This window comes from Notolepis coatsorum (assembly GCF_963971535.1).
Source record: "Notolepis coatsorum genome assembly, chromosome: 20".
In the NCBI taxonomy this organism is placed as follows: domain Eukaryota; kingdom Metazoa; phylum Chordata; class Actinopteri; order Aulopiformes; family Paralepididae; genus Notolepis; species Notolepis coatsorum.
The window spans coordinates 21,536,841-21,563,583 of NC_140184.1; the positions used below are offsets into that span (position 1 = coordinate 21,536,841).

Genomic DNA, 26,743 nt, shown 5'->3' on the forward strand with positions numbered 1-26,743 from the left:
GCAGAAGTTTGGCATAACTTTTTTTTAGATTGAAATCGCCAGCTACGATCATGGCCACGTCTGGATGCTTGATTTGGTGCTGGTTCAATGAGTCCTGTAGGTCTGCCAGAGCTTTGGCGGTATCTGCTTGAGGTGGGATATACAGTATACTTCTGTGATGATTATGGCATGTGAATTTGCAGAGAAGATAGAACGGACGACATAGAATGGACAGATGCGGGAGCGGGAAAGAATCTTCACCTCCTTGGGGCTACACCAGCCATTGTTTGTAAGGAAGCAGACCCCCTCCTTTGGACTTTCCGGACTCTCCTGTTCCGTCAGCGCGGAAGACAGAGAAGAAATCAGACGGGATGATGTTTTGATCTGGTGTTGATAACTTCTACCATGTCTTCGTGAGACATAGGATGTTACAGTCCCTCACGTCTCATTGGATCATCCATCTTGTTCTCCAGCGAATGAACATTCACCAACAGAATCGATAGGATCGCTGGCCGGTAAACAGAGTCTGATTCCACTTCTCCTTCCTCTGTGCTTTCGTTTGAACGTGCCGTCATTCCCTTTGTTCTCGTCTCGTCTTATCTCCAGTGGCCAATATTGGCATAAAGTGTCGTTAAACTCCTCTTTCAGTCCGGAGTTTAAGTGATTGATTGAACATTTTATTAACAGATTGCAGAATGGGTACAATACAGTACAGCTCAATACACACAATTGTTAAGGGGATGCAGACCAGAGAAAGTCCCTAAGTCACGTCCATGCCCGTGTAGTTTTTATAAAAAAGGTATTAAAAATAAACACAATATCAAAAAATGCGCACAATCTCTGCGCAGCAAAACCGACGCCGACTGACCTCGGACGTGCCATCATCTAATTATTCGTACTGCCACAACCCATTACTATCTATCAGGATTCAATTTGATGTCTTTCTGATTCTTTAATCCTTTCACTAGCACACTACAGAAGGTTAAACTTTCACTACCACACTACAGAAGGTTCTATTTCATTATGGCTGCCGCTCAGCGTCATTCTGCACGCACTTCACTTCGTGCACGAGCACTGAATAAAAAATTCCACAATGTACCTTTACATCCCAACATTCGTCTGGCTACACCCCTATCCGCTTACCTTCATAAGCAGGTGTGTGGTCACCTACTCGCCTCCTTCTTCACTTTCACCACAAGGAAGTGCCTTCGGTAGATCCCACACTTGACGAGGTTGTTAGTAGAAGAAAGTTGGAAAACAAAAGAACGGGAAGATACGTTGACATCATATCTTTATTTTCTCTCTCACTATTTTCGAGAAAATACGGCGATATTGTCTTCGTCACTGGAGTGTCTGGAAGATGATGATCATTTTGACCTCCATCGGCTTTTTCGTATTAGGGGCTCGCGCCGCTGATGTACTCCCCGACTGCAGTCCTCCTTGCTGTAGCTGGATGGGGTTGCCCTCCGGTCATACAGCTGGACTGTAGGAAGCACCGACTGTTGTGAGAAATCGGTTTGCTTCCGGGTGGGGTGAGTATTGTTTTGCTTGCTTGCTCCGGTTGTCTGTTATGCTATGGGGGTTAGCTGACAATTTTACGAACGCCGACTCCGGGCTGGGGTCCTCTGCTCGGCTTCTTAAGCGGCGGACGGAGGATCTTGGTCTGACGCCCATGATGGTCAATCTAGTGGGCCGCGACCAAGACCTGGGAAAAACCCGGGATTCTCTGGACGAGCGGATGCTTCTCTGTCCCGTGCAGGCCCCATCTTTCACATAAAAGTGGAAGTACACCCTAACGAGGAAATGTGGGCATAGGATCTTCTTTATTGGGAGTTCCATGCTCAAAGTCGGCTGCAGCCCGGATGGGAATTGTGCTGGCTCCGCTGTATGTCTGGTAAATCACCGTTTGAAAACTGTGTTTGACATTTCTTTTTCTCTTCCCTCTTAGGATGGGGAGGGACTTGGACAGCGGCCTGTCTGAAGTCTGGTTTGTTATGTCGTTGTGTACAGTTCAGGTGATAGCTGCTTAGCTGGCGTGCTAGTTGTGGCCTACTGTGTTAGCCAGTCAGCTGTTAGCTGCGGCGCTAGCTCGCTGTGTTTACCAGGCTAGTAAACGTTAGCTTGTTGCTATCAGTCGGACGGCTGTTAGCTTAATGCTACACTGTTGAAACGATATTGTGACTATAACATGCCTTAAAACACTCTGACTACGACGTCATCTTTGACAGAGGATGTTAGTCGACCCTACACGCGGGTACCAGTGCCGGCGAGGACTTCGTCAACATGGAGAACGGCGGCTGGGTGGCGTTGCGGACATACCCTCGTCACCGGCGCAGGAGATGCTGGGTTCAACTCGGTGTCCCGTTAACCAGTGTTGCTGTTCTCTCGACCTGCGTTCTGGGTGAAGGTAGGAGTCCTCCGGACTTTAAACACTTCTTCTTTTCTTCCCTTCTAAATGTTTTGTAATAACGATGTTTCCAAAACATGTGTTGCTGCAATACATTGGGGATACGACGCGTGTTGTGTGTGAATTGTCTTGTCACTGGTATAGCTTCTCTCTGTAGTAAATCGGTGTTGTTTTTTACGTGTGTAAAAATGAACTGGTTGGTTGTGATGAGAACATGTGTGTTCATGTAACGTTGTACTTGTACCGTGGGTGAACTCACAACTAAGAGGGTTAATTAAACCTGTAAAGCTATGCTTAGTGACATGTGATTGAGGAATTAATCTTTTTCTCAGCCTGTGATGACAATGAACAGTATGTTCACACATTCACACACCAAAATTAAAATCTACCCAAATCAAAAGCCCTGGGTAGACAAATCCGTCCGTGAGGCTCTGAAAGTGCGCACATCAGCATACAACACCGGGCTGGTGACAGGCAACATGGAAGAACACAAGATGGCAAGATACAACGTCAGGAGAGCAGTAATAGAGGCAAAACGGCGTTACAGGGATAAAGTTGAACTTCAGTTTGAACAGGCTGACTCTAGAGGCATGTGGCAGGGCCTCAGAACAATGACAGACTACAAAGGCACCCCCCTCAAACTGAACAGTGACATCTCCTTAGCAAATGATCTCAATTCCTTCTATGCGAGGTTTGAGGCTGTGAATAACAACACCAGCCTACAAACCACGGCAATGGGGGGGGGGGGGGGTCTGCTGATGGAGACTCAGTGTTCAGGGTAACAGAGCATGAGGTGAGACGGATCTTTAAAAAAGTGAATATCAGGAAGGCAGCAGGACCGGACGGCATCCCCGGCCACGTCCTAAAAGTCTGTGCCGACCAACTGGCCCCGGTATTCACTGACATCTTCAACCTGTCCTTGGAACAGGCTGTCATCCCCACCTGTCTGAAGAAGTCCACCATCATCCCTGTACCGAAAAAATCTACACCCGCTTGCCTCAACGACTACCGCCCTGTAGCCCTCACCTCCATAGCCATGAAGTGCTTTGAGAAGCTAGTGAAGGGCTACATCTGTTCCTCCCTCCCCATCAACCTGGACCCTCTGCAATTTGCATATCGCCCCAACAGGTCCACGGAGGACGCCATAGCCCATGTGCTGCACACAGCAGCATCACACCTGGACAAGAGGCAGGGGAACTATGTGAGAATGCTGTTCATCGACTACAGCTCAGCATTCAATACCATAGTCCCCTCCAAACTCATAGCCAAGCTCAGGGACCTGGGCTTGAACTATGACCTCTGCCAGTGGGTCTTGGACTTCCTGACGGGCAGACCCCAGGTGGTAAGAGCCGGCAACTGCACCTCCTCATCCATCACGCTCAACATAGGGGCCCCCCAGGGCTGTGTTCTGAGCCCCCTCCTCTACTCCCTGTACACACATGACTGCGTAGCACAGCGGAACAACAACACCATCATCAAATTTGCTGATGACACAGTAGTGGTGGGCCTGATCTCTACCAACGACGAAAGGGCCTACCTGGAAGAGGTAGAGAACCTGTCACAGTGGTGTCAGGAGAACTGCCTCAGCCCCTGAACGTCAGCAAAACAAAAGAGATGATTGTGGACTTCAGGAGGTCGGGGGTCAAGGACTACAGCCCCCTCAGCATCGACGGGGCACCGGTTGAGAGAGTGAACAGTTTCAAGTACCTCGGAGCCCACATATCCGAGGACTTGACATGGACCACACACATTGACAGTGTTGTGAAGAAGGCACGACAACGCCTCTACTTCCTCAGGCGCCTAAGGAAGTTCCAAGTCAGTCAGAAGATCCTTAGGAACTTCTACTCATGTACAATAGAGAGCATCCTGACCGGCAACATCACCTCCTGGTTTGGGAATAGCACTGCACAAGACCGTAGCAGACTACAAAGAGTGACACGTTCAGCCGAACGCACAATTGGAGGGGGGCTTCCCACCCTCCAGAACATTTACAACAAGCGGTGCAAGGGGAAGGCTAAGAGAATTATTAAGGACTCGAGCCACCCGAACAACTGCCTCTTTGAACTGCTGCGGTCAGGCAAGCGATACCGGAGTCTTAAGGCGAGCACAGAAAGACTCAGAAGAAGCTTCTATCCCCAGGCCATCAGGCTGCTAAACGAACAATAATCGCTAAACGAACAATAATCACTATGCAACAACCATCAAATGCACACAGCACACACACCCACACGCACACACTCACTCAAACAAACAACACACTGCAGCACCCACTCTCCACACTTTAGATCACACAAACACACTTACACTTTATATTTATTGATAAAGGATTTGCACTACAACTCGTACACCTACTGTGAATTGTACCTAAATTGCACCTCGTCCCATTTCTCCATTTCTGCCTTGCACTATATAGTATTGTATATTAGTACACTGCACAGTATTGTATATTGTATGGTAACTACGTCTATTCTGCATCGAACATTGTACATATGTCTAAACTGAACACTGTGACCTCATTTTTTTACTTCTAATTTTACTATGTTATTTTATTTCATACTTATCTTGTCTTGCACAGTCTCTGGAGCGCAACAGTAAGAAGCATTTTGTACAAAAGTATTATGTACTTCTGTATGACAACTATTAAAGAAACTTGAAACTTGAAACTTGAAACATTAACAGAGGTGCCTGTTCGCCTTGGTCGTATCAAGGGTAAAGATAGGAGGGGTGACCCCCGGTTCCCTGGGGCTTCCCCCCCTCCTCTCAGACATGTTGGTTACAATATATTGTGTCACTGTGTTTGTGGGGATACGATGTAACCCTCAGCTTAATTGCTGGGGTTGTGCTTTCCGCTTGAGAAACAATTTTTTCCTAAAGAAAAGGTTGTTTGGTCACTTATCATGTGTGCTTAGCAAGGCATGTGGCCAATACATAATCGAGGATTTCTGTCTTCTCTCGTTATGAAAAACGGCGTTCCTCTGTAGTAGGAGTGTACTGTGCCATTTTTTGTTGTGATGAAGGGTTGTGTGTGTCTTTGTGATCTACAACTGGGTTAGGTAAGTTAGGTAAATTCTGTAAGTCTGGACCGGGGCTCTTAAAGGGGCCCTCTCTGTTCTGTGTTTTTCCTTAGTAAAACTCAGGTAGCAGGTTATCACATGAGCTATGTGAGGCTGTTCGATGCTTCATGTAGCAGGCTATGACTGTGTCATGCTCTACTTGTCATTACATCGTATCATGGGTGAGGGGTCGTAAAGGGGTGAACTGGTAATCCTTTCCTCCACTTTTCTGATTGGTCAGGGGTTAAAACCTCCTGTCCTTCAGGGTTCCTGTCAAGTTGCTGTTCGGCACGTTACAGGGTAAGAGGGGGGGGGGAGGGAGTTTCCTGGTCCCACGCCCTGGAAGATTGGACGTGTGCACTGCGGAAATTCCCCCGCCATAAAGTACGTCACTGAAGCGCGTCTCTAGTGGTAAGACTTCCGTGGGTTGTTCAGGTCCATGTTATGGATCTGTTTCAGGGAGTTATCAGAGCTCCTCCTCACGAAGCTCCTCCTCAGAGAGAAGTGCCTTCTGTGAGTTCGGACTCTCCTTCCCAGTGAGGGAGCCTCCTCAGAGTTCAGAGCCTCCTCCTCAGATTGTCAAGGTGAGTAGAACTTAAAAAAAAGGAGTTGTGCTCTATTGTGTGTGTATTCGATTCAATTCGATTATTGAGTGTGTATTGGTTCAGTGCCTCCTCCTCGGAGAGCCCTAACCCAAGTGTTACATAGCTCAATGTTGCAATATATTCTTTTCAATCTATACAGGTTGCGTGGGAAGTCTCTCTGGGGATTTCCGTCTCCTCCCTGTGGCGAGGGTGGCGGGATGTAAAAATGTAAACAATTTGTACCCTCAGCTGCGTCACGTGGGATTCATGTCAGTCTGTGTTTCTTTCTTTTTTAAATAAAAAGAGGAAGGAACATGAAGCACGACGGCTCTGTGTCGTTCTCCCAGGCGACTTGGAGGAACAATGTCTGGTGTCTTGCTAGACTATCCATTGATGTGTTTGGGTCTCGACGCGTACATAGTGCTGGCTCGGGGTGTTTCTGTTAAGAATCACGCAGGGGGCTAAATGCGCCTTGGTTGCTCGTTATTAAAACAGCGTTTTTATAGGGCAACTGGGATGGAGTTTTGTCTCTTCCAAGCGCCAGTTTACTAGGTTGTCTCGATGAATTCTCATTCATATCTGGGGGATGTTAACGGAATAGACCAGAACATAGGTAGAGGGGTCTCACGCCCTTGGGGTGGGCCACTGAGCGCGGTACAAATGGGACCGTCTGGGTGGCGCCCTCTTTTCATGTTTTAGATCGACACGCATACCTACCCCCTCTTCTGGAGTGGGCATGTCGGCGTGGTTAGGGCACGGGACTGGTTCTGCTCGCGCTGGTCCAGGTCAGTTAACCCGCTGTCCGCCAGGGATGCAGATCTGCTGTTCTGGTACCCTGAGGGACTTGTGCTTTTTTCGGGGGGAAAAATGCCTGGTCGGCCCGGGTGTCACAGGGTTAGGCGTTATGGAGACCCTTTGTTGGGTACATGTTGTACTCTGCACTATCGTAATGGCTTACGGCCATACCAACCTGAACACGCCCGATCTTGTCCGATCTCGGAAGCTAAGCAGGTTCGGTCCTGGTTAGTACTTGGATGGGAGACCGCCTGGGAATACCAAGTTCAGTGAGCTTAGGGCTGGTTCTCCATTCTTTTCGCTCCTCTCTCACGCGTGGCGAAGAGGGGGCTGTTAGGGTGGTCTTTTGGACCTCCTCTGGTAACCCTGTGTGCTTCCCGAGCCGCCGGGCCCGGTCCGAAGTAATGTTTCGTCGACCCCTTAGGTCTGGAATAACCCTTTTTTGAAAACTGAAACACTTGTACTGCGGTATAGCTGGTGTATACCCGCAGGTGTGTTTTGGAGTTTTTTCTTGAGGGGTTATAGGAACAACCACCGTCTGTGTACCGAGAGGGTGGTTGATTCACTGGTGTGTTGGAGCAGAGTCAACTCCCAGGTTACCCGGTTGAGTGTGCCCCTGCACGTTCATGACGTCTGCCAATCGTGTCAGCCTTCTCTGCCTCGACCCCTCTGGGTTTTTTTTTTTGATGGAGGCTTTGTCATGGTGCTCAACAATGCCAGCATACGCCCCTTCCGCCGGGGAGGCTGTTTTCAGTTGACCCCTTTGGCGCCTGTCTCGTCCGCAGTGCTCCAGGCTCGGGTCTACAGCCTGTTGCCTGGTTTCCCCGGTGCGCTGCCTGCTTCCGTTGGTTAACCTTTTGAATGCTTTACGGCCATGCTGACTGCCTGTGTTGCAGGGTCAGTGTGCCAGGCGGTGTACTAATGGGGGGAAAGGGCCCGCTCTTGGAGGGGCCCTGTCCGAATACGCTGGCGATGTGGGGGGCGGTGTCACTAAGTGACCGCCTGGTGGGGTCTTGATGCCTGGCGTCATTGACCTCTCCGGGCCCCCTTTTTCCAGGGGATCCAGTCCCTTCAGTGGGTCTGGGTCTTCCTTCGCGCTCCGCTGCTACGGCCTTGCCATGGGGTTGAGTTTGCTCTTGACCCCGTGATTTTGGGGGCAGTAACGAGGGTTGTTCCTTCCGTTCGTTCCCTGGTGGCATGCGGGTTGTGCGTGTGCGTAGTCGTGGGGTCAAGCCACAGTCTGCTCACCCTGTGCGTTGAGTTGCTTGAGTTCCTCTTCGCACGGTCGGATCCGTCTCCCTCCCGTCCTCCAATAGGGAGGGTATCCCTCCATTAGGGAGGGTCGGGGGGCTCGGTCCTCCCCGGTCTGATGGTTGTGGGGGGCCTCAGCGGGGTACATTTGTCGAGCTTTGGCTCCCGCTCAGCTCCTCTTGTGCAGAATGACGCTGAGCGGCAGCCATAATGAAATAGAACGTAAGGTTATGTATATAACCAAGTTCTATGAATTATGGTGACGCTCAGCGTCAGGACGCCGCTGCGGCCCTTGATCTCGCCTTGTGGTGAAAGTTGGGGAAGGAGGCGAGTAGGTGACCACACACCTGCTTATGAAGGTAAGCGGATAGGGGTGTGGCCAGACGAATGTTGGGATGTAAAGGTACATTGTGGAATTTTTTATTCAGTTCTCGTGCACGAAGTGAAGTGTGTGCAGAATGACGCTGAGCGTCACCATAATTCATAGAACTTGGTTATATACATAACCTTACGTTAACCTTTCACTACCACACTAGAGAAGGTTAACCTTTCACTACCACACTACAGAAAGTTAACCTTTTACTACCACGCTACAGAAGGTTAACCTTTCACTACCACACTACATAGGGTTAACCCTTTCACTACCACACTACAGAAGGTTAACCTTTCACTACCACACTACATAGGGTTAACCCTTTCACTACCCCACTACAGAAGGTTAACCTTTCACCACCACACTACAGAAGGTTAACATTTCACTACCACGCTACAGAAGGTTAACCTTTTACTACCACACTACATAGGGTTAACCCTTTCACTACCACACTACAGAAGGTTAACCTTTCACTACCACACTACAGAAGGTTAACCTTTTACTACCACGCTACAGAAGGTTAACCTTTCACTACCACACTACATAGGGTTAACCCTTTCACTACCACACTACAGAAGGTTAACCTTTCACTACCACACTACATAGGGTTAACCCTTTCACTACCCCACTACAGAAGGTTAACCTTTCACTACCCACACTACAGATGGTTAACCTTTCACTACCACACTACAGAAGGTTAACCTTCACCACCACACTACAGAAGGTTAACCTTTCACTACCACACTACAGAAAGTTAACCTTCACTACCACACTACCGAAGGTTAACCTTTCACTACCATGCTACAGAAGGTTAACCTTTCACTACCACACTACATAGGGTTAACCCTTTCACTACCACACTACAGAAGGTTAACCTTATTTTAATATTTTAAGCAATTGCTCCATTACTTTAGGGATTTACATATATATAAATATTTACGAATATATAACCTTATGTAGTGTGGTAGTGAAAGGGTTACGTCATGATTAAATTGTATTGCACTATTATTATTATTACGGTTCCCCATGTCTTACCGTTGGACGTACTGCTCTCTCTCGTTATAGGCATGGATGGTGCTGAGGCCCTGGATGGTGGAGGTAGTGAGGGAGATCCATGGTGAGCGGCTGACGTTCTCCATCCTCTTCATCTGACGGATGCTCCTCTGGAACACACTTTAGGGGAGGGGGGAGGAGTTTCAGGATTCAGGTTGTTACTAATCCTAAACTAGGGATCATGGCACAATGTAAATAAAAATGGTAAATGGTGCATTTATCCAAAGTGTTTTAAGATTTGTACCTCACATTTTACCCATTCACTCACACATTCACACACCGATGGTTGAGGCAACCATGCAAGTGCCAACCTGCTCATCGGGAGCAATTAAGGGTTAAGTGTATTGCTCAAGGACACTTCGAGAGGTGGAGAGAGAGAGACAGCGAGAGAGAGAGAGAGAGAGAGAGAGAGAGAGAGAGACAGAGAGCTGCTATGATTTACATACAGTGATGACCTGGTGATTTGAAGCCATTGTTTTAACAGAGTACAAGTAACTAGTAACTCACTAGAGTATGACTACGAAGACGATCCCCATGATGACCACGGCAATGAAGAGCGGTGGGAACAAGAGGGAGATGGTGAGGATGATGAAGGTGCTGATCAGGCAGAACTGGAGGAAGGTCTCCATGTGGAAGGGCAGCACAGTATCCACTTCATCCTGGTCTTTTGAGAAGCGGTTCACCAGTCGGCCCGTAGGGGTGGTGTCAAAGAAACTCATGGGGCTGTTCAGAATCTGAAGTACACATACAGTAGTATATCAATCAATCTAACGACTTTGAATTTTCTTTTTCAAATATTCACAATGGAGTGGCTTCACATTAACCCTTTCACTACCACATTATAGAACGTTTAAGCAGTACATCACGCGACGGAGTGTGTTATACGAATTAGATCACACCTAGGGGTGGTTGTTAGGGCCAATAGGTGTGTGTGTGTGTATGTGTGTGTGTATGTGTGTGTGTGTGTGTGTGTGTGTGTGTGTGTGTGTGTGTGTGTGTGTGTGTGTGTGTGTGTGTGTGTGTGTGTGTGTGTGTGTGTGTGTGTGTGTGTGTGTGTGTGTGCTTTAAGCTAAGTCCTTTGTTTAATTTAAGCCACAGCTCATAATACCACAGCCTTGGCTGACAGGGCTGAACCTTCACAGCTTCTCAGCTACTATACATTCATCATTAACCGAACTCAGTCAAAGTTTTGCTTGCGGTGGTTGCAATTCCCCCTCCTCCTCGCAGTCCTCGCAGCCAGTCGTCCACGGAGAGAGAGTTAAAATATGTACATGGCTATAAGCTTCTAAAACGATTTAATAGGCTAAACTTCGTTTTAAATTCTTTAATTCACATTTGTTTATTTCATTAAATCTTTCCCGACATAATGCTACCTGCCCCGACCAGATCCGTGACTCCGTTGCGATACAGATGAATTATCTACTCAGAATAGTATAAGTGGCTATCTTTTATGTGTATTTACCACTGGTTGAAAACCACTGCTGTAGATCACTGCCGGTATGTGCGTGCAGAACCTTTATTTCAGCGGGGACTGTACGTGTTTATTTTTATTATTTTTTGTATCTACTTTTTTCTCCCATTTTCTATTTTTCTCCCATCCCAATTTCGTATTGTCCAATTCTACCCTCCCCTGTCTCGAACGCTGTTAGGCCATGCCTCCCACAGGCCGGCTGCAATGTGGACGAAGCCTTGCATCACGTGTCCCCTCCGGTACTCGAGGAGGCAGCCGTTGCATCTTTTCACCTGCACAGTGCGACCTCTCAGCGGCGAGGGTCTGCATGGGAGGGACACGCCGCCCCTGTTGCTTCCTGATTTTGCTGCGCAGGTGCACCAACCGACCTGTAGGAGTCGCTGTCCACAACGTCCGATCCCCACCCACCAGCTTCCCAACCCTAACACTGCCAATTGCGTTAGTATGAACGACCAGCCAAGCTGGTAGCAATGCCGAGAGCTGGGCTCGAACCCAGCATCTCCTGCATTAGTGGCGAGCGCCTTGCCCACTGCGCCACTTAGCCGCCCCTGTACGTGTTTATTTGACGTTACTGTACAATATATGTGTGTATTAAAAGACGGAGCTGTCTTTTATTGTAATATAATAATTATTCATATTAAAAATTATAATAATAATTTATAATATCACCAGAGCGCATCAGGTGCATGATGAAATAGCGGGGAACATAGGACCCTTTTTTAGTCGTGAAGTGTACGTTTGAGAACACTACCGTAATGACAGAGAAATGAAGCAAGCTGACATGGTCGGCCCTCACACAACTCTGTCGCTTTTTCGGGAGCCGCAACGGGAGTGGGGAACATAGGACCCGGGGAACATAGAACCCTTTTTATCTCGAGCGGGGTACATAGAACCCGGGGAACATAGAACCCGGGGAATATAGACATGCTCCCATTAATTTGATATCGGAAGCCTTCTGATTTCTGTGTAGTCCGATTAACCATCACGTTTGAGTGGATGTGACACTTAAAATGTAAACGTGATTTCTACAGGAACATGCTTTGGTTGCATGCAAGTAAACAGTCAGTGTAACAAACGGGAGCATGTCTATGTTCCCCGGGTCCTATGTTCCCCGGGTTCTATGTTCCCCGCTTTGATTGATTGATTGATTGAACATTTTAGACCACCAGCCCTGATTCCAAACTCTAACCTTAACCAGTTCGAAAGAGGGCCTAAGATTAACCGTTCGAAACAAGGCGGACATTAATAATTAATAAAATAATAAAAATGTATAAAATGTTCAATCTATTAATCAATCAAAGCAGGGAACATAGAACCCGGGGAACATAGGACCCGGGGAACATAGGGATGATCCCTAACAAACAGTGTATGCGAGGAGCGAAAGAGGTAGGAACTCATTGGCCCAAATGTCGTCTGGATCTAAAACACATACAAAAAATGTGATTTGAGTGTTGTGTGGAGAAACGTTCGACTTGTGTAATAAAATAAACAAATTGCTTTCAAAGTTGGATTACACAATTGCCTTTGAAGAAATTTGAAGAAATGACGAGTTGGTTGCATGAGCGGTGCATTGAAGAGGAAGTCTCTGCCTGGATATTGGAATCGGAAGTAAGCAGCCAGCAGCTACACCAGAAGAGCTGGCGCCCCTTGAGGCTAAATCATAAGGACAATAGCCAGTAGGTTCCGAGATTGAAATATACTGTAGCTAACCAGCTATGTTTTGTACATAAATTGAACATAAACTAATCGTTAGCTTATACAGTAGCTTCCAGAACTAGCCATCACACACTGACTAGCCAGCCCCCTGTCATAATGTAACAGTTAGCCTAGGGCCCTAGGCCTATCCAAAGGCTTCAATATCAATTGCAAGATAATGAAGCATCAGGGACTGTAAATCTGACTCATAATATGCTTTGTCTCTGAAAGTAGGTCATAGTTTAACATGGTCCAGTGTTAAATGGTCCAATAAGTGAACAAAGATAGCAAGAAATTGCAATACCGAATTGAAATACCTGAAGAATCGAAAAGGTTCAGCAATCTTACCCTATTGAACATGGTATCATGGAGTTTGGAGGAGGCACGGAGGGTGGCCTTGGTGAAGAAGTAGCTTTTGAGGATGCTAAACACCACCATAACTGCCACTGTTGCGGCATAGACAATATGGTAGAAACTCAGATCTGGGTTCTGAGAGATGTCCCCCTCACTTGGTCCGGTCCCATTTGCTGTCTGTAGCAAAAGATATTTAAATTGCAACCCTTTATTTAAACTCAAAAAGCAATTGAGGTTTCCCTCATTTACAGTCACGTCAAATAATGTACATACAGGGTTAAGCTAAATAAAAAGGCATATAAAATCACACAGCATATAAAATCAATAAGACAAGTAAGGATAAAAATCAATTAAAACATGTACAACTTGATTTACAATGGTTGGAGATCAAGGTTTTAAACTCTGCAACAGAGGGGAGATAATGATGTAGTATACAAATAATTAAATTGTTTGTTGTGCCTCTCCACCATATTATGAAGTGATTTGATTATTGTAGTATTGTAGTATGTAGTATGTAGTATTAAAAAAACTGATTGATCTGATGGTTAACAAATACTTAATTTGAGCTAATTACCTCTGTTAATTTTGAGTAACTTAATTAACCTGCAATGGCCATTTTGGCCATTTTCGTTTTTGAGGACTGCATACTTTTGTTGCAAACCAAAACAACATACTACTGTACATTCTGAAGTTTCTGATTCCAGAAAAAAAATTCACTTTTAGTGCTAACGTTTTTTTATCTACTTTTTCTCCCCATTTTATATTTTTCTCCCGTCCCCAATTTCGTATTGTCCAATTCTACCCTCCCCTGTCTTGAAAGTTGTTAGGCCATGCCTCCCACAAGCCGGCTGCAATGTGGACGAAGCCTTGCATCACGTGTCCCCTCCGGTACTCGAGGAGGCAGCCGCCCTCGTCGCTTCCTGATTCTACTGCACAGGCGCACCAACCGACCTGTAGGAGTCGCTGTCCACAGCGTCCGATCCCCACCCACCAGCTTCCCACCCCCTAATACTGCCAATTGTATTAGTATGAACGACCAGCCAAGCTGGTAGCAACGCCGAGAGCTGGGCTCGAACCCAGCATCTCCTGCGTTGGTGGCGAGCGCCTTGCCCACTGCGCAACCTAGCCGCCCGCTTTTAGTGCTAACGTAATAGAATAACATAGGTCTGAACTTGAGTTGTAGAAAAACTTGTTACTCAAGTTTTTCTGTAGTAGTTAGTAGTCCAGAGGTAGTATTTCCCCAGAAGGTGGTATGGCTTACAAATCCAGACGGAGCCATAGCCTGAAGCCTTATGTAGTACATATCCAAATTTCATAAAGATCCATTCCGATATGAGTGATTAGGAGTGATTTTGGTAAACTGTGTACAAAGAAAAACTCTGTTTTCTCATAGACTTCAATTAATTTGGCTTCCTGTTAAAGAATTTAGTTTTTCACCTAGATCCCTGATTCATACATCCCCATGTGGGGTATCATTGGAAGCCACAATCATTGGCTACAACCCTCCACAATCATTTTCGAGATCGGATCTAGATTGACGGAACTACTGCGTCGGTAGTGGTATTTTGCGCAATACTGTGTACTTTGCACAAGCCTCAAATACCGGCATGTAACTCGAGAACCGCTCAATGGATTTTGTCACCTGAAAGGGCTATCCACAGGCAATAAATGGGGCTTTAATTCGATATATATATTGTATTACAAAATATGCACGCCCGAGCCACTAGGGGTTGCCAAAGTGCCGGTGGGCAGATCATCCTAAAAACGTCCCTGATAGTGGACGTCGCATTCTAAGAGGCTATTAGACAAGAAAATACTTGATGACAGATGATGCACTGTCCTCTCCTGTTAAGTTAGCTGTTAGACTTACCCCAGAATCACAACAGAGCATTGCTGGTCCCTGCCTGTAATATGTAATGTAGCGTAGCACAATATGCAACATAACATATTTATAGCACAGTGTTACATATTGGTTAGTTCTAACATATAATGTTATATTACAGCTAGATGTAATGTAGCTAGTATCGCATTCCATATTACAGCTAGTTATGCGGAATGTAGTGTCAAAGAGGGTCTATGAAAGGAAGAGGACCAACAAAAATTTTGCCAGCAGAGGGCGCAGTGCAGTAATTGTAAAATTACTTGCAGTCAATGGGAGGTTTACACAAAACCGCCATTTAGGACTAGAAATTACATTTTTGGGAGATATTCTCTAAAGGTTGATTATATTCAAGATAGATAGCAATGGCTCATCAAATATATTTTAAATGTAGGGTATTCTCTTGTAATTCTTTTTTAATTCAAATCAAATGTATTTGTAAAGCCCACAATCACAAGTTAATGTCCCCATGGGCTGGACAAGTCTTCTTTAAACAAGTAAAGAAGAAACATCACAATAAATCAAGAATAAAAAACCCATCATGAAATCCAAAACAACACTCCCAGACATACCCCAGCGAAGGTAAGGAAAAACTCACTAAAGACCTAGCAATAGGAACAAAGCACCACAGGCATGATGAGACAATGATGTTTGCTGCTAAACTGATTTACAGCATGCTTTTAACTCATGTACAGATAGCTAATTGATATAGTTAACTAATTGCTAACTCCGCCACCCTTCTGAAAATGAATATTATATTATATTAATATATTATGTTATATTACACAATTGCTTTACTACACATCCCTTGTGGGTCTCAAACTTTTATATCATGCTAGAGAGGTAGACCTACAGTTAGTTAGCAAGCTAATGTTAACTATGTTAGCTGGACAATGTTAAAGTAATTTTTATTTAATGTACCATAGCCTATTATAATCTACCTCACGGTTAACTGCAAACCATATTACCATAGCTACTGTAGTAGCCTAATCACCATGACTTTGACAGATTTACGTTAGGGGCACTAGTGTATGAAACATTTATGATCCTTGTAAAACTGAGGAATGAAAGTCCCTATTGTTAGCCTACTGAAATATTGTTGTTTATCAGAAATGTGGGAATGTTTTAATATTTTAAATGACAGATTTAAAGTATTTCATACTTATCTTGTCTAGCACAGTCTCTGGAGCGTAACAGTAAGAAGCATTTTGTATAAAAGTATTCTGTACTTCTGTATGACAACTATTAAAGAAACTTGAAACTTGAACTTGAGATTTGTTGTACTGTAGCTGCCAAGGCATATTGCTAACGTTCCACAGTCAGTCAGGACTTGACAACCAATAAGCACAAAGTAAAAGTAAAAGAACAAAAACCCATCCGCAGTTGGCGCTGTGAGGTCAGGCATCACAACATGTAAGCCAATGAAAGAGGGCGGGTTTGGAGCTAAACTCGCGTGGGAATAGTTAGGACATGTTTGATATAATACAGCATCTAAACCGAGTGGTAACGTTAGCTAGTTAACGATTAGCATACTATGACATATCTTGGCAATGCACTGTAGCTACCAAGCTACCGTTAACTGTATCTACAATGCTATGGTGAAAACTTTTATTTAATGTACCACATAGTCCTCTCTCACTAACTGCAAACCATGAGGCTTCCAGTTTAGCTATGTTGTTATGTTAATGTCGTGTCCTAGAGCTGTATGTACTGTACGGGTAGCCTGAATGCCTTCTACAACAGAACTGCGTTTCCGCGTCTCTGATTGGCCAGGTCATTTCTGGGCATGTGACATGTACGCCCAATCGTGGGACCGCAAGTTTCTACACTGGTTAAGCTTAGGCGCTCGTTCGAAGTTGGTTAAGGTTAGAGTTTGTCTTAGAGCATGGCGATAGAACGCCTGCCCTGATTCCGACGGTTAAGCTTAGGCACTCTTTCGAAGTTGGTTAAGGTTAGAGTTTGTCTTAGAGCATGGCGATAGAACGCCAGGTAGTTTGCAGGCTGTTAGACCCGGAAATAGGCGCAGAACTTGCTGTCCCACGATTGGCGCACATGTCACATGACCTGGCCAATCAGAGCGCAAAACTCGAACGCGGAAACGCAGTTCCATCGTAGAAGGCATACACGCGTACGGGTAGACCCCAGGTGGTGAGAGCAGGCAACTGCACCTCCTCATCCATCACGCTCAACATAGGGGCCCCCCAGGGCTGTGTTCTAAGTCCCCTCCTCTACTCCCTGTACACACATGACTGTGTGGCACAGCGGAACAACAACACAATCATCACATTTGCTGATGACACAGTAGTGGTGGGCCTGATCTCTGCCAACGATGAGAGGGCCTACCTGGAAGAGGTAGAGAATCTGTCGCAGTGGTGTCAGGAGAACTGCCTCTCCCTGAATGTCAGCAAAACAAAAGAGATGATTGTGGACTTCAGGAGGTCGGGGGTCAGGGACTACAGCCCCCTCAGCATCGACGGGGCACCGGTTGAGAGAGTGAACAGTTTTAAGTATCTCGGAGTCCACATATCCGAGGACTTGACATGGACCACACACATTGACAGTGTTGTGAAGAAGGCACGGCAACGCCTCTACTTCCTCAGGCGCCTAAGGAAGTTCCAAGTCAGTCAGAAGATCCTTAAGAACTTCTACTCATGCACAATAGAGAGCATCCTGACTGGCAATATCACCTCCTGGTTTGGGAATAGCACCGCACAAGACCGTAGCAGCCTACAGAGAGTGGCCCGTTCAGCCGAACGCACAATTGGAGGGGGGCTTCCCACTCTCCAAGACATTTACAACAGGGGCGTTTTTAGGGTTAGAAAACATTGGGGGCTTCAGCCCAGGGGGGTGGAGGGGGGTTTCCCCCCCCCCCCCTTTTTTTTTTTTTTTTTTTTTTCTTTTTTTATAAACACAGTAATACGCAATTTTAGAGTAATTAGAGATGAATACTGAAGAACTAGAATCATTAGAGGTTCTCAAAGTGAGGTCCATGTCCATGAGAGGGATCTGGGCAGTCCCCATAGAAAATTCAAAGTTAACAGGACCAAATCATCAGTTTCTTATTTATTTATTTAACCTTTATTTAGCCAGATAAAACATTGATCTGGTCCAAGAGGCCCCAACAGGAGTACAAATATACATATATACACATATATATATATACATATACTGTACATACATACACACATATACACCAATAACAAAATAAAACAGTTAAGAATCATACACATAAGCAAATAAACAAACAAACATATGCACAGCCTATGTACAAAAGAAATAAACAGTTAATCTCTAGTCTTTACAGTTTTCTTCAATTGCATAAACACTCAAATCAAAAGTATTACACAATTATCAAAACATTACACTCAAGGAGCAAAACATAGGCCCAGATTTGCACCTCTATAAGCACAATGTCAGCCTCACACTTTTTGCAAAACAATACACAGAGCAAAAAAGTATCTTGCCAGATCCAGCTAGGCAAAGAGATAATGTCTAGTATTTTCTGTACTCTATTTAAATTTTTTCAAAATTGTTTTTGTTTTACTGTAATTTTAACCTGTAGGCCTACTGGATACAGTATTTTATGTTTGTCTGATATTTGCTGAGCTTACAGTGTTATGCACATAGTAGCATGAAAACTGGGACATGTTTTGTTGTGATTCTCCATGTTGAAATGTTGACTGATTTGGTTATATGGCGAGAAAATTGATATTTTCATCAGTCTGCATCATTGATTTGGGTATATGGAGAGAAAATGTTTTTTTCCCAGCAGTCTGCATCATTGATTTGGGTATATGTAGATAAATAAATAATATTTTCATCAGTCTACAGCATTGGTCTTGTGTAGTGTTTGGTGAATTTATTGTATATTTGCACATTCTCTGCGTACTTCACTTACAGTACTCTAATCACTGAGAAGTAGAATAGCTAAATGTGTTTTAGGTTAAGCACAGCAGTGTGAGTAACTGGTTCAAACAGAATTAAGTCATATAAAACGTGTGTTTCATATAGTAACAAAATGTAGTTTTTTTAAATTAGTGTATGGTTTTGACAAGTGTTTAATTTAGCAAAGGATCTGAGGTGTTCTGATAATTGTGTGTGTGGTTGTGCTAATTGTGTGTTTTGAAACACCGGGCCCCGTTTTAAAAATCATGCTTAAGCAATCGAAAAAAAAAGTCTCATAAAAAAGATATTAGATTTTTGGGTATTTTCCTGCCTTTGGTCCGCTTTGCATTCACATCTCAAATGCAGGGTTCACTTGCAAGAGTGAATGAGCTTTCACACCACCCCAAACCAACCGGACTATCCGAGGAAATGAACCAGGGTTCGATTAAAGCTTATTATAGTTTATCACAGTATCATGAGCATGTCTTTGTCAGTGGACACTGGACATGGGTATGGAGGCTCCAGGTGCTGCTGCGTTAAAGTGCACATCTTCAATACCTATCTGTACTATTTAAAAGCACAGTGCAGGACACACTCAAAGGTTATCGCACCTCAGAGATGGCAGTGGACATGTATGACAGGACAAAGGCCATATGTAATGGCATCTTGTGGCACAAGCTCAGACCTCAGCTCAGGAGATCAGCTGAGACAGAGACTGTTCTATCCAGAGCTTGAGAGCAGGTTCTCATGAGTTGGATAACAACTTATGAGAGGCATACAGGCATGTTATCCAGCCTCAGACCAGTTTCCCTCAGTGGAATTGCTGCAACCCCTCGCCACACACAATATCCAACTATTGCCAGAGGAGATCACAGTTGCAAAGTGTTTCCTGGTCAGGACAGGCAGAGATGCAGTCCCTACTATCCAAAGTGTCTTTTCCCTCCTGGATGATGATGATAATAATAATAATGCATTTGATTTATAAGGCGCCTTTCAGGACACTAAAAAAAAGTCCACAAATCGGTGAATGAAAAATTATAGGATCAAATGAAAACTACTTACTAAAAATGTTTAAAAGTACTAAAAACCAACAAAAAATACCAAACACTAACAAACATTCAGCAAAGACAATGGGGATGCTGACATAAAAAAGTAAAAAAAAAAAAAAAAAAAAAGTAAACAATTTTTTTTTTTTTTTTTTTAGGTCCGGGGCTAGGAGAAAAACATCCGGGGCTAAAGCCCCGGAAGCCCAGGGCTAACGACGCCACTGATTTACAACAAGCGGTGCATGGGTAAGGCTAAGAGAATTATCAAAGACTCCAGCCACCCAAACAACTGCCTCTTTGAACTGCTGCGGTCAGGCAAGCAATACCGGAGTCTCATGGCAAGCACAGAGAGACTCAGAAGAAGCTTCTATCCTCAGGCCATCAGAATGCTAAATGACAATAACACTACGTAACAACCATCAAATGCACTCACAGCACACACACCCACACGCACACACTCACTTTAAACAAACAACTCACTGCAGCACCCACTTTAGAACACCTAAACACACTTTATATTTATTGGTAAAGAATTTGCACTACAACCCATACCTCATTACACCTTACTGTAAATTGTACCTAAATTGTACCTCATCCCATTTCTGCTTTGTACTGTATAGTATATTGTATTGTAACTCAGGTACTTCTACTCTGCATTGTACATTGTATATATGTATATACTGAACACTTTTGTCTACGTACTTGACTTCTATTTTATACTTGCTATACTTATTTTGTACTTATCTATTTTGTCTAGCACAGTCTCTGGAGCGTAACAGAAAGAAGCATTTTGTATAAAAGTATTCTGTACTTCTGTATGACAACTAATAAAGAAACTTGAAACTTGAAACTTGCAGTTATATATGAAACATTATAGGGAAAACCATTAAAATTGCTATGTTGTTGTAGCGGCAGCAGTGTCATAAACACAGACCTTTGTGTCCATTGTTGTGTTGGTTAGCTACTGTGCTAGCGGAAACGTATCAACATGGATGTTCCAAATGTCGTTTATTTCACAGATATGTGTTTCCTTGTGTATTCCTATCAAATGATTGCATTTGCTGTAAGATTAGGCCACTGTGCAATACTGATGTGAAGTCGGAGTGTTTTCCCTTCGGCAAATGATAATCTTGAATCTGCACTCAAACGGATTGTTGTATCGTTGTGCTGCTAATATTATCAGGTAAGAGCTAAGTTTCTCTTTTATATACTTTTAAGTGTGTGAATTGACCTGGATATGAAGTGTCCGTAGTGCATAATAATATTGTTTCTAAAGAGATAAGACAGAGCATTTGACGGCCATATGACATTGTGATTGTCTATAAAAGGAATAACATTGAGAGATTGCTTATATGGGTCATACTGTATAAGTAAGAGAGTCTGCTCAGACAACTAAGCTGACAAGCGCATTGTTCAATTCAGACCAATGTTATGATCAAGTTGGTAAATGGTCTACAAAGTTTTAGCTGTTAAGATTGTGCAAGACACACACAACAACAGAACGTTAACGTTCCATGGCCTTTTTCTTCCTTGAAGAACCCAGATAGGGTTATTTGGTGTAAGTTCATGTCTGACTGAGAGAGGCCGATTAAGAGGTAAAGTTCCAGACTGCACCACAAAAAACAAATGTCGGCACAGAGACCTTTGGTGTCCCCTTCAGGTCAGAGAAAGTTGGCAACCCTAGATGTCTGGAAGACATTTCCTTTTATTAAATAATGACAAGCCCTGGTATTTTCCAAAACCTTTAACTAGATGGCCTTATTCACTCCTATTCATTTGTCACCATTTTACACTTACTGGTACTAGAGGGTGCTAATAATCTGAACATTCCATTCAGGGAATAGGGAGGTGGAGATCTTCCCGCCGATTAATCATTGGTAGCATTACATATTACAGTTAGTTGTAACATAGCGTTGCGCAAATTATTACAGCTTGTTGTAACATAGTGAAGCGTTACATATTACAGCCTGGGACCAGCAAAACAGAGTACATACCATTTCAGATGCAAGTGGAAAAATACTTAACCTACAAATGCAGCAAGATGTACCACTCACCCCATTGCCCTGCTCCAGCCAATAGCTGAGCCACCAGCTGCTGAAGGCAGTAGTCCCAACCATTATGATTATGATGACCATGATGAAGGTGATAAGGATGTACCCTAGAACAGGAGAATACACAGGAGGTTTCAACATGACCAGAGATTGACACTATGTGTGTGTGTGTGCGTGTGTGTGTGTGTGTGTGTGTGTGTGTGTGTGTGTGTGTGTGTGTGTGTGTGCGTGCGTGCGTGCGTGCGTGCGTGCGTGCGTGCGTGCGTAGAATTATCCAAATGTATAATCCATGTTGTTCCAACAACAACTAGTTCCGGGCCGGCTTGAGCGTCTGGGGTTTAAACTTTAAAGACGCTAGCGCACTCACGCTATGCATTCAAAGCGAAGAAGCTACCTGGAATAAACTCTATCGAAATGAACATTTAAGATGAGAACAGGTCTTGGAACAAAGGCTGATGAACAACCTATACTGTATATATATATTCGGCAACTCAACTAACCAACGGTTAATAATCTGTAGTGCCAGCTAATGCTGGCTAAAGCACTGACAATCATTGTACCACTTTCTACGGAATAAAAGAAGTACAAGATAAAGGCAAATCCAGAGGGAGATTTAGTCAGCACATAAAGAGTGTAACTGCCCGGATATCTGGACAATTATTAACGAGTGTTGAAGAACGTTGTGGCGGAAGGACCGGCACAAGGAACAATAATCAACCGTGGAGCCGCCATTGAAGATGGCCAATGGGAAAGAGAAAGCCCTGCGTGAACTGTTGAAGGACGTCGAGGTAACAAAGACCGCGACGGAGGGACTTTTCACGATGCTGGACATCAAAGAACGCAGTCAAGGGAAGTGATAACGCTGTGTTTGTATAACCACAGTCATAGGATAAGACTGTTGGGACAATTAGAGTGATATTGACTGTTTTCTGAGCGAAATTAGCTGATTAGGAGACGTTGCTAAGCTAATGCTAACCAGTTACAACAAAGACAGCTAACGTTGCTAAGCTAATGCAACTGGCTAATCGCAACATAAGGCTAACGTGGCTAAGCTAACGCTAACGAGCCACAACTAGGGAAACGCTAGCTGCTTCCTGATTGTTACATAAGGACTGTGCAATTAAAGCCACGCTGCTACAAGCGGTTGCGACTTTATAGCTGTGCATATATTGCTACCAGTGACGAAGCCGTGCACGGCTGACTGGAACAGGATGGGGGACGCAGATATGGAGATGCTGAAAAAGAAGCATACTGCAGCGCAGTCCGCTTTCATGAGGAGAGTGAGCCTGATAGAGCAAGAGATTCATACTGCATCGCTGGCGGGATTGATTGCTGCTGGGAAAGCACTTCGAGAGGAGTTTGCTAAGCTCATTTACGCCACCGATGACTATGTTGAAGCCTTGAAGGAGGCTGATGAAGATACACATGATGTGTATCTTCATCAGCCTCCTTCAAGGCTTGTCATGCTCTGGCGATGGCAGGTGCCGCCGCAAAGGCGACTGCATGCCGGAAGAGAGCGGAAGCGTTGGAACAGAGGATATTCGCCGAAAGAGTGGAACCGAAGTTGGCTCGTCTGGGTGGGGAGTTCCAGGAAGTCTTGGAGAAGACCAAGAGATGGTCGCCCAGAGGGGAGAGAGTATTAGAAGAAAATAAACTGAAAAGGAGATTCAGTGCCCTTATACAAGAAATAAAAGAATGGGAGCACGTGATTCCCCGCCCCATTGCAGCTGAGTTGAAGAAGCGATGCAGATGCCTATGAGCAGCGAGCAGAGCTGATGTATGAGTGGTCAACACTCCAAGAGCCTAGAAAGGAGAGTAACGCCAGGCTGTGCAACAGGGATGAAGTAGAAGAGTGGAATGAGGAGGCCGCTAGAGCTAGCCCTTCCTCGTCCGCCGACGGTCTAAGTACGGCCACTCATGCCCTGCCTTCACCTCCCCGGCGCGGAGAAGTCAACACTCCTGATGGGAACGGAGAAGCGACTCGATGAGAAGTGGAAGGGGGACGACGCCAGGCAAATCCGGTCTGGTCAAAGTGGGAGGCATAACGCCACGGAGGCCAAACCAGAGACACTGGTTCTGCCTAACCCGCTGAAAGAAGAAGAAGACAAGGCATTGGGAGTTGGCTACCTCGTACCAGAAGACAAGCTCCTCGCGATGGCGTCCATCCACTTCTCTAGAAGAGAGGAGAAGATGAGGATGATAGCCAACCTGAACGAAGGAGAAATTGTGGAGAGGACACCAGACCCAGACCACTTGACTCGCTGGGTGCTACCCAGCCACACAAGGGGCTGCTGCACCCCTGAAATGCTCGGAGAGAACTCTACGTGGCAACATGGCCCTGACCTCCCCGCCGATCCTGTGGGCAAAAAGCCCAAGAAGTCAGCCTCCAAAGAAGCTGCTGCTGCTAGAGGTGCCGGGAGCAAGCTCCTGAGAGAGGTCAGAAGAGCAGTGAAGTTCTGGATGGCGGTGAGGTGCCAGGAGGTCCCGAAGATGAGAGCCCATACACCGGCCCGTACGCTGGCAAAGTGGGAGGATCGGACTCAACGCCCACGAGAAGTGGCACCAGCGGCAGCGGCGCTAACCCCCCCCTCCCCCCTCTCCCCATCCCTGGAGCAAGCGTCATCATCGAACACGATGAACAGCTAAGAGTGTGTGTGTGTGTGTGTGTGTGTGTGTGTGTGTGTGTGTGTGTGTGTGTGTGTGTGTGTGTGTGTGTGTGTGTGTGTGTGTGTGTGTGTGTGTGTGTGTGTGTGTGTGTGTGTGTGTGTGTGTGTGTGTGTGTGTGTGTGTGTGTGTGTGTGTGTGTGTGTGTGTGTGTGTGTGTGTGTGTGCTGCTGACCTCCGGCTGCTCTACAGTACTCGTGGTAGGTCCTCCAGGTCACAGAACCATCCTGAGAGGCTTCCTGGGTCACCAGCTGGTTCTTAGATGCCTGAACATCTGAAATTCATTCTTCACTCTGAGAAACAGGTTTTTGGGCCACATACATGTAATGCTCCACAAATGCATAGCAATCTTTTACAGAGGGAGGGTTGAGAGAAAATAATATTAAGCCATGACAAGAAATGTGGCTGACAATCATTTTGTATACCATACACCAAGCTACATTCACCAGCCACACACAGGAGCTTTGTCATGACCTTTTTGAAAACAGCAATAGATAAACATTAGCCTATCGCAAATCCCGATTGGCATTGCTAACATCAGTGAACATTTGCTAGCCACGTCTTGTGTTTTACAAAGGCTTTCATAAACCATACAGTGCAAGGAATAATCATTCAGATTAATTAATGAAAGCTAACTAGTCAGCTCAAATGTGCTATAGATAACATTCAGCCACTAGATCAGGGGTGTCAAACTCATTTTCACAGAGGGCCACATCAGCATTATGGTTGCCCTCAAAGGGCCAAAGACTGTATAAATGTTAATGTAATGTAAAATAAATGTAGCTACTCATTTACATATTGTTAAACATGTTGTTTCTGTACTTATTACTTATTCAAGTTATACATATTGCATATGCATTTGCATAGATGTAAAAATATATGTTAGCTTATGTTATTTTAACAAATAATTTTAGTTTATCAGAACCCCATATTACTCCTTAATGATCAAACCATTCAAGTAAATAACAAAGAAGAAGATCATCAAATACAAGCTATGACATTAAGTTTGTTCAAAACCTTTTTGTCACGGTCAAGAGGGGCAGAACTAACAACTGAGCTGCAAAGAACACGTGGGACAGATGTAGCAGATGTTACAAAAACAAATGGCTGCACACAACCTTGCAGAGGCCATACATCCAACTAATCATGGAAGATAGTTTAATTAACTTTAATTAACAGATTGCAGAATGGGTACAGTACAGTACAGCTCAATACACACAATTGTTAAGGGGATGCAGACCAGAGAAAGACTTTCGACTTGTTTACATCAGGCTCCACCATTTTCAATTCGTAATGAAATTGCTATTATGTGTCTGCATGAACACACAACTGTAACTGTACTCAAAAATAACTAAATAAGGGTTGTCTCAGTTCACAACTATATTGGTCAAGTTTTGGGTGGGACTTGTTTGCGTCCCTACAGCTTCTTATTCAATTGAGCGAGATGTTCGGTTATGTCACACAGCCAGTTTGCATCTGACAGTTCAGACAATATTTCTTCAACCCTTTGTTACCTATTCCGCCTGGATCTTTTTTGTATTTTGGGCTGTAAAATTGTCAAAGAATGTCTGAGGAGTAAGTACTTTTGGAATGTGTAATAACTAAGGCTGTCAAAGTTAAAGCTTTATTAACGCATTAACCCACAATTATTTTAACACCGCTATTTTTTAACCCAAGATTAATGTTTAAAAAAATATATATATATATTTTTTTTTACCAGAGCTCTCGGGGGCCACATCAAATGACGTGGCGGGCCACATTTGGCCCGCGGGCCATGAGTTTGATACCTATGCACTAGATGTTGCACTACACCGCCTCCCTCCCTTTGTACCATCAGGTTAGTACCATCGAGTAAGAGCCATCGAACTATGTTCAGATCAAACTAAGCGTTGCAGATCAAATATGAACAAGATCCTGCAAATGTGTACCCTATTTCTTGCGTAAAATGTAGTCAGAAACATATTTTAGGTTCAACTTTAGGTTGAAAAAGAGAAGGTTGGGCGCCCTCGTGGCGCACCGCATAGTGCCTCGCACACCCACGCGGCCGTCCCGGGGGATAATTTGTCGCATGTCCTCCCCACATCCTCTCCCGTTCTCCCTCTCCTCTGTCGGTCTTCTATGACCATAAAGGCTGTAAAAATGCTAAAAATTATAAAAAAAAAGAAAAAAGAAAAAAAAGAGAAGGTTGACAAGCGAGCAAGCC

The 26,743-nt window shown here is 44.7% G+C and overlaps 1 protein-coding gene across 1 annotated transcript in view; it reads right to left on the minus strand.

The window, feature by feature from the left end:
- LOC311246825 (ATP-binding cassette sub-family C member 12-like) overlaps nt 1-26,743 on the minus strand; it is a gene marked incomplete at both ends in the record, with an annotated part of 128,365 nt that overhangs the window by 32,786 nt on the left and 68,836 nt on the right. Inside the window, 5 exons of the mRNA XM_084337071.1 lie at nt 9,478-9,615; nt 10,003-10,229; nt 13,010-13,192; nt 21,880-21,983; nt 24,716-24,814. Of these exons, the coding sequence (XP_084193197.1) occupies nt 9,478-9,615; nt 10,003-10,229; nt 13,010-13,192; nt 21,880-21,983; nt 24,716-24,814 (751 nt within the window). The remainder of the gene's footprint in view (nt 1-9,477; nt 9,616-10,002; nt 10,230-13,009; nt 13,193-21,879; nt 21,984-24,715; nt 24,815-26,743) is intronic.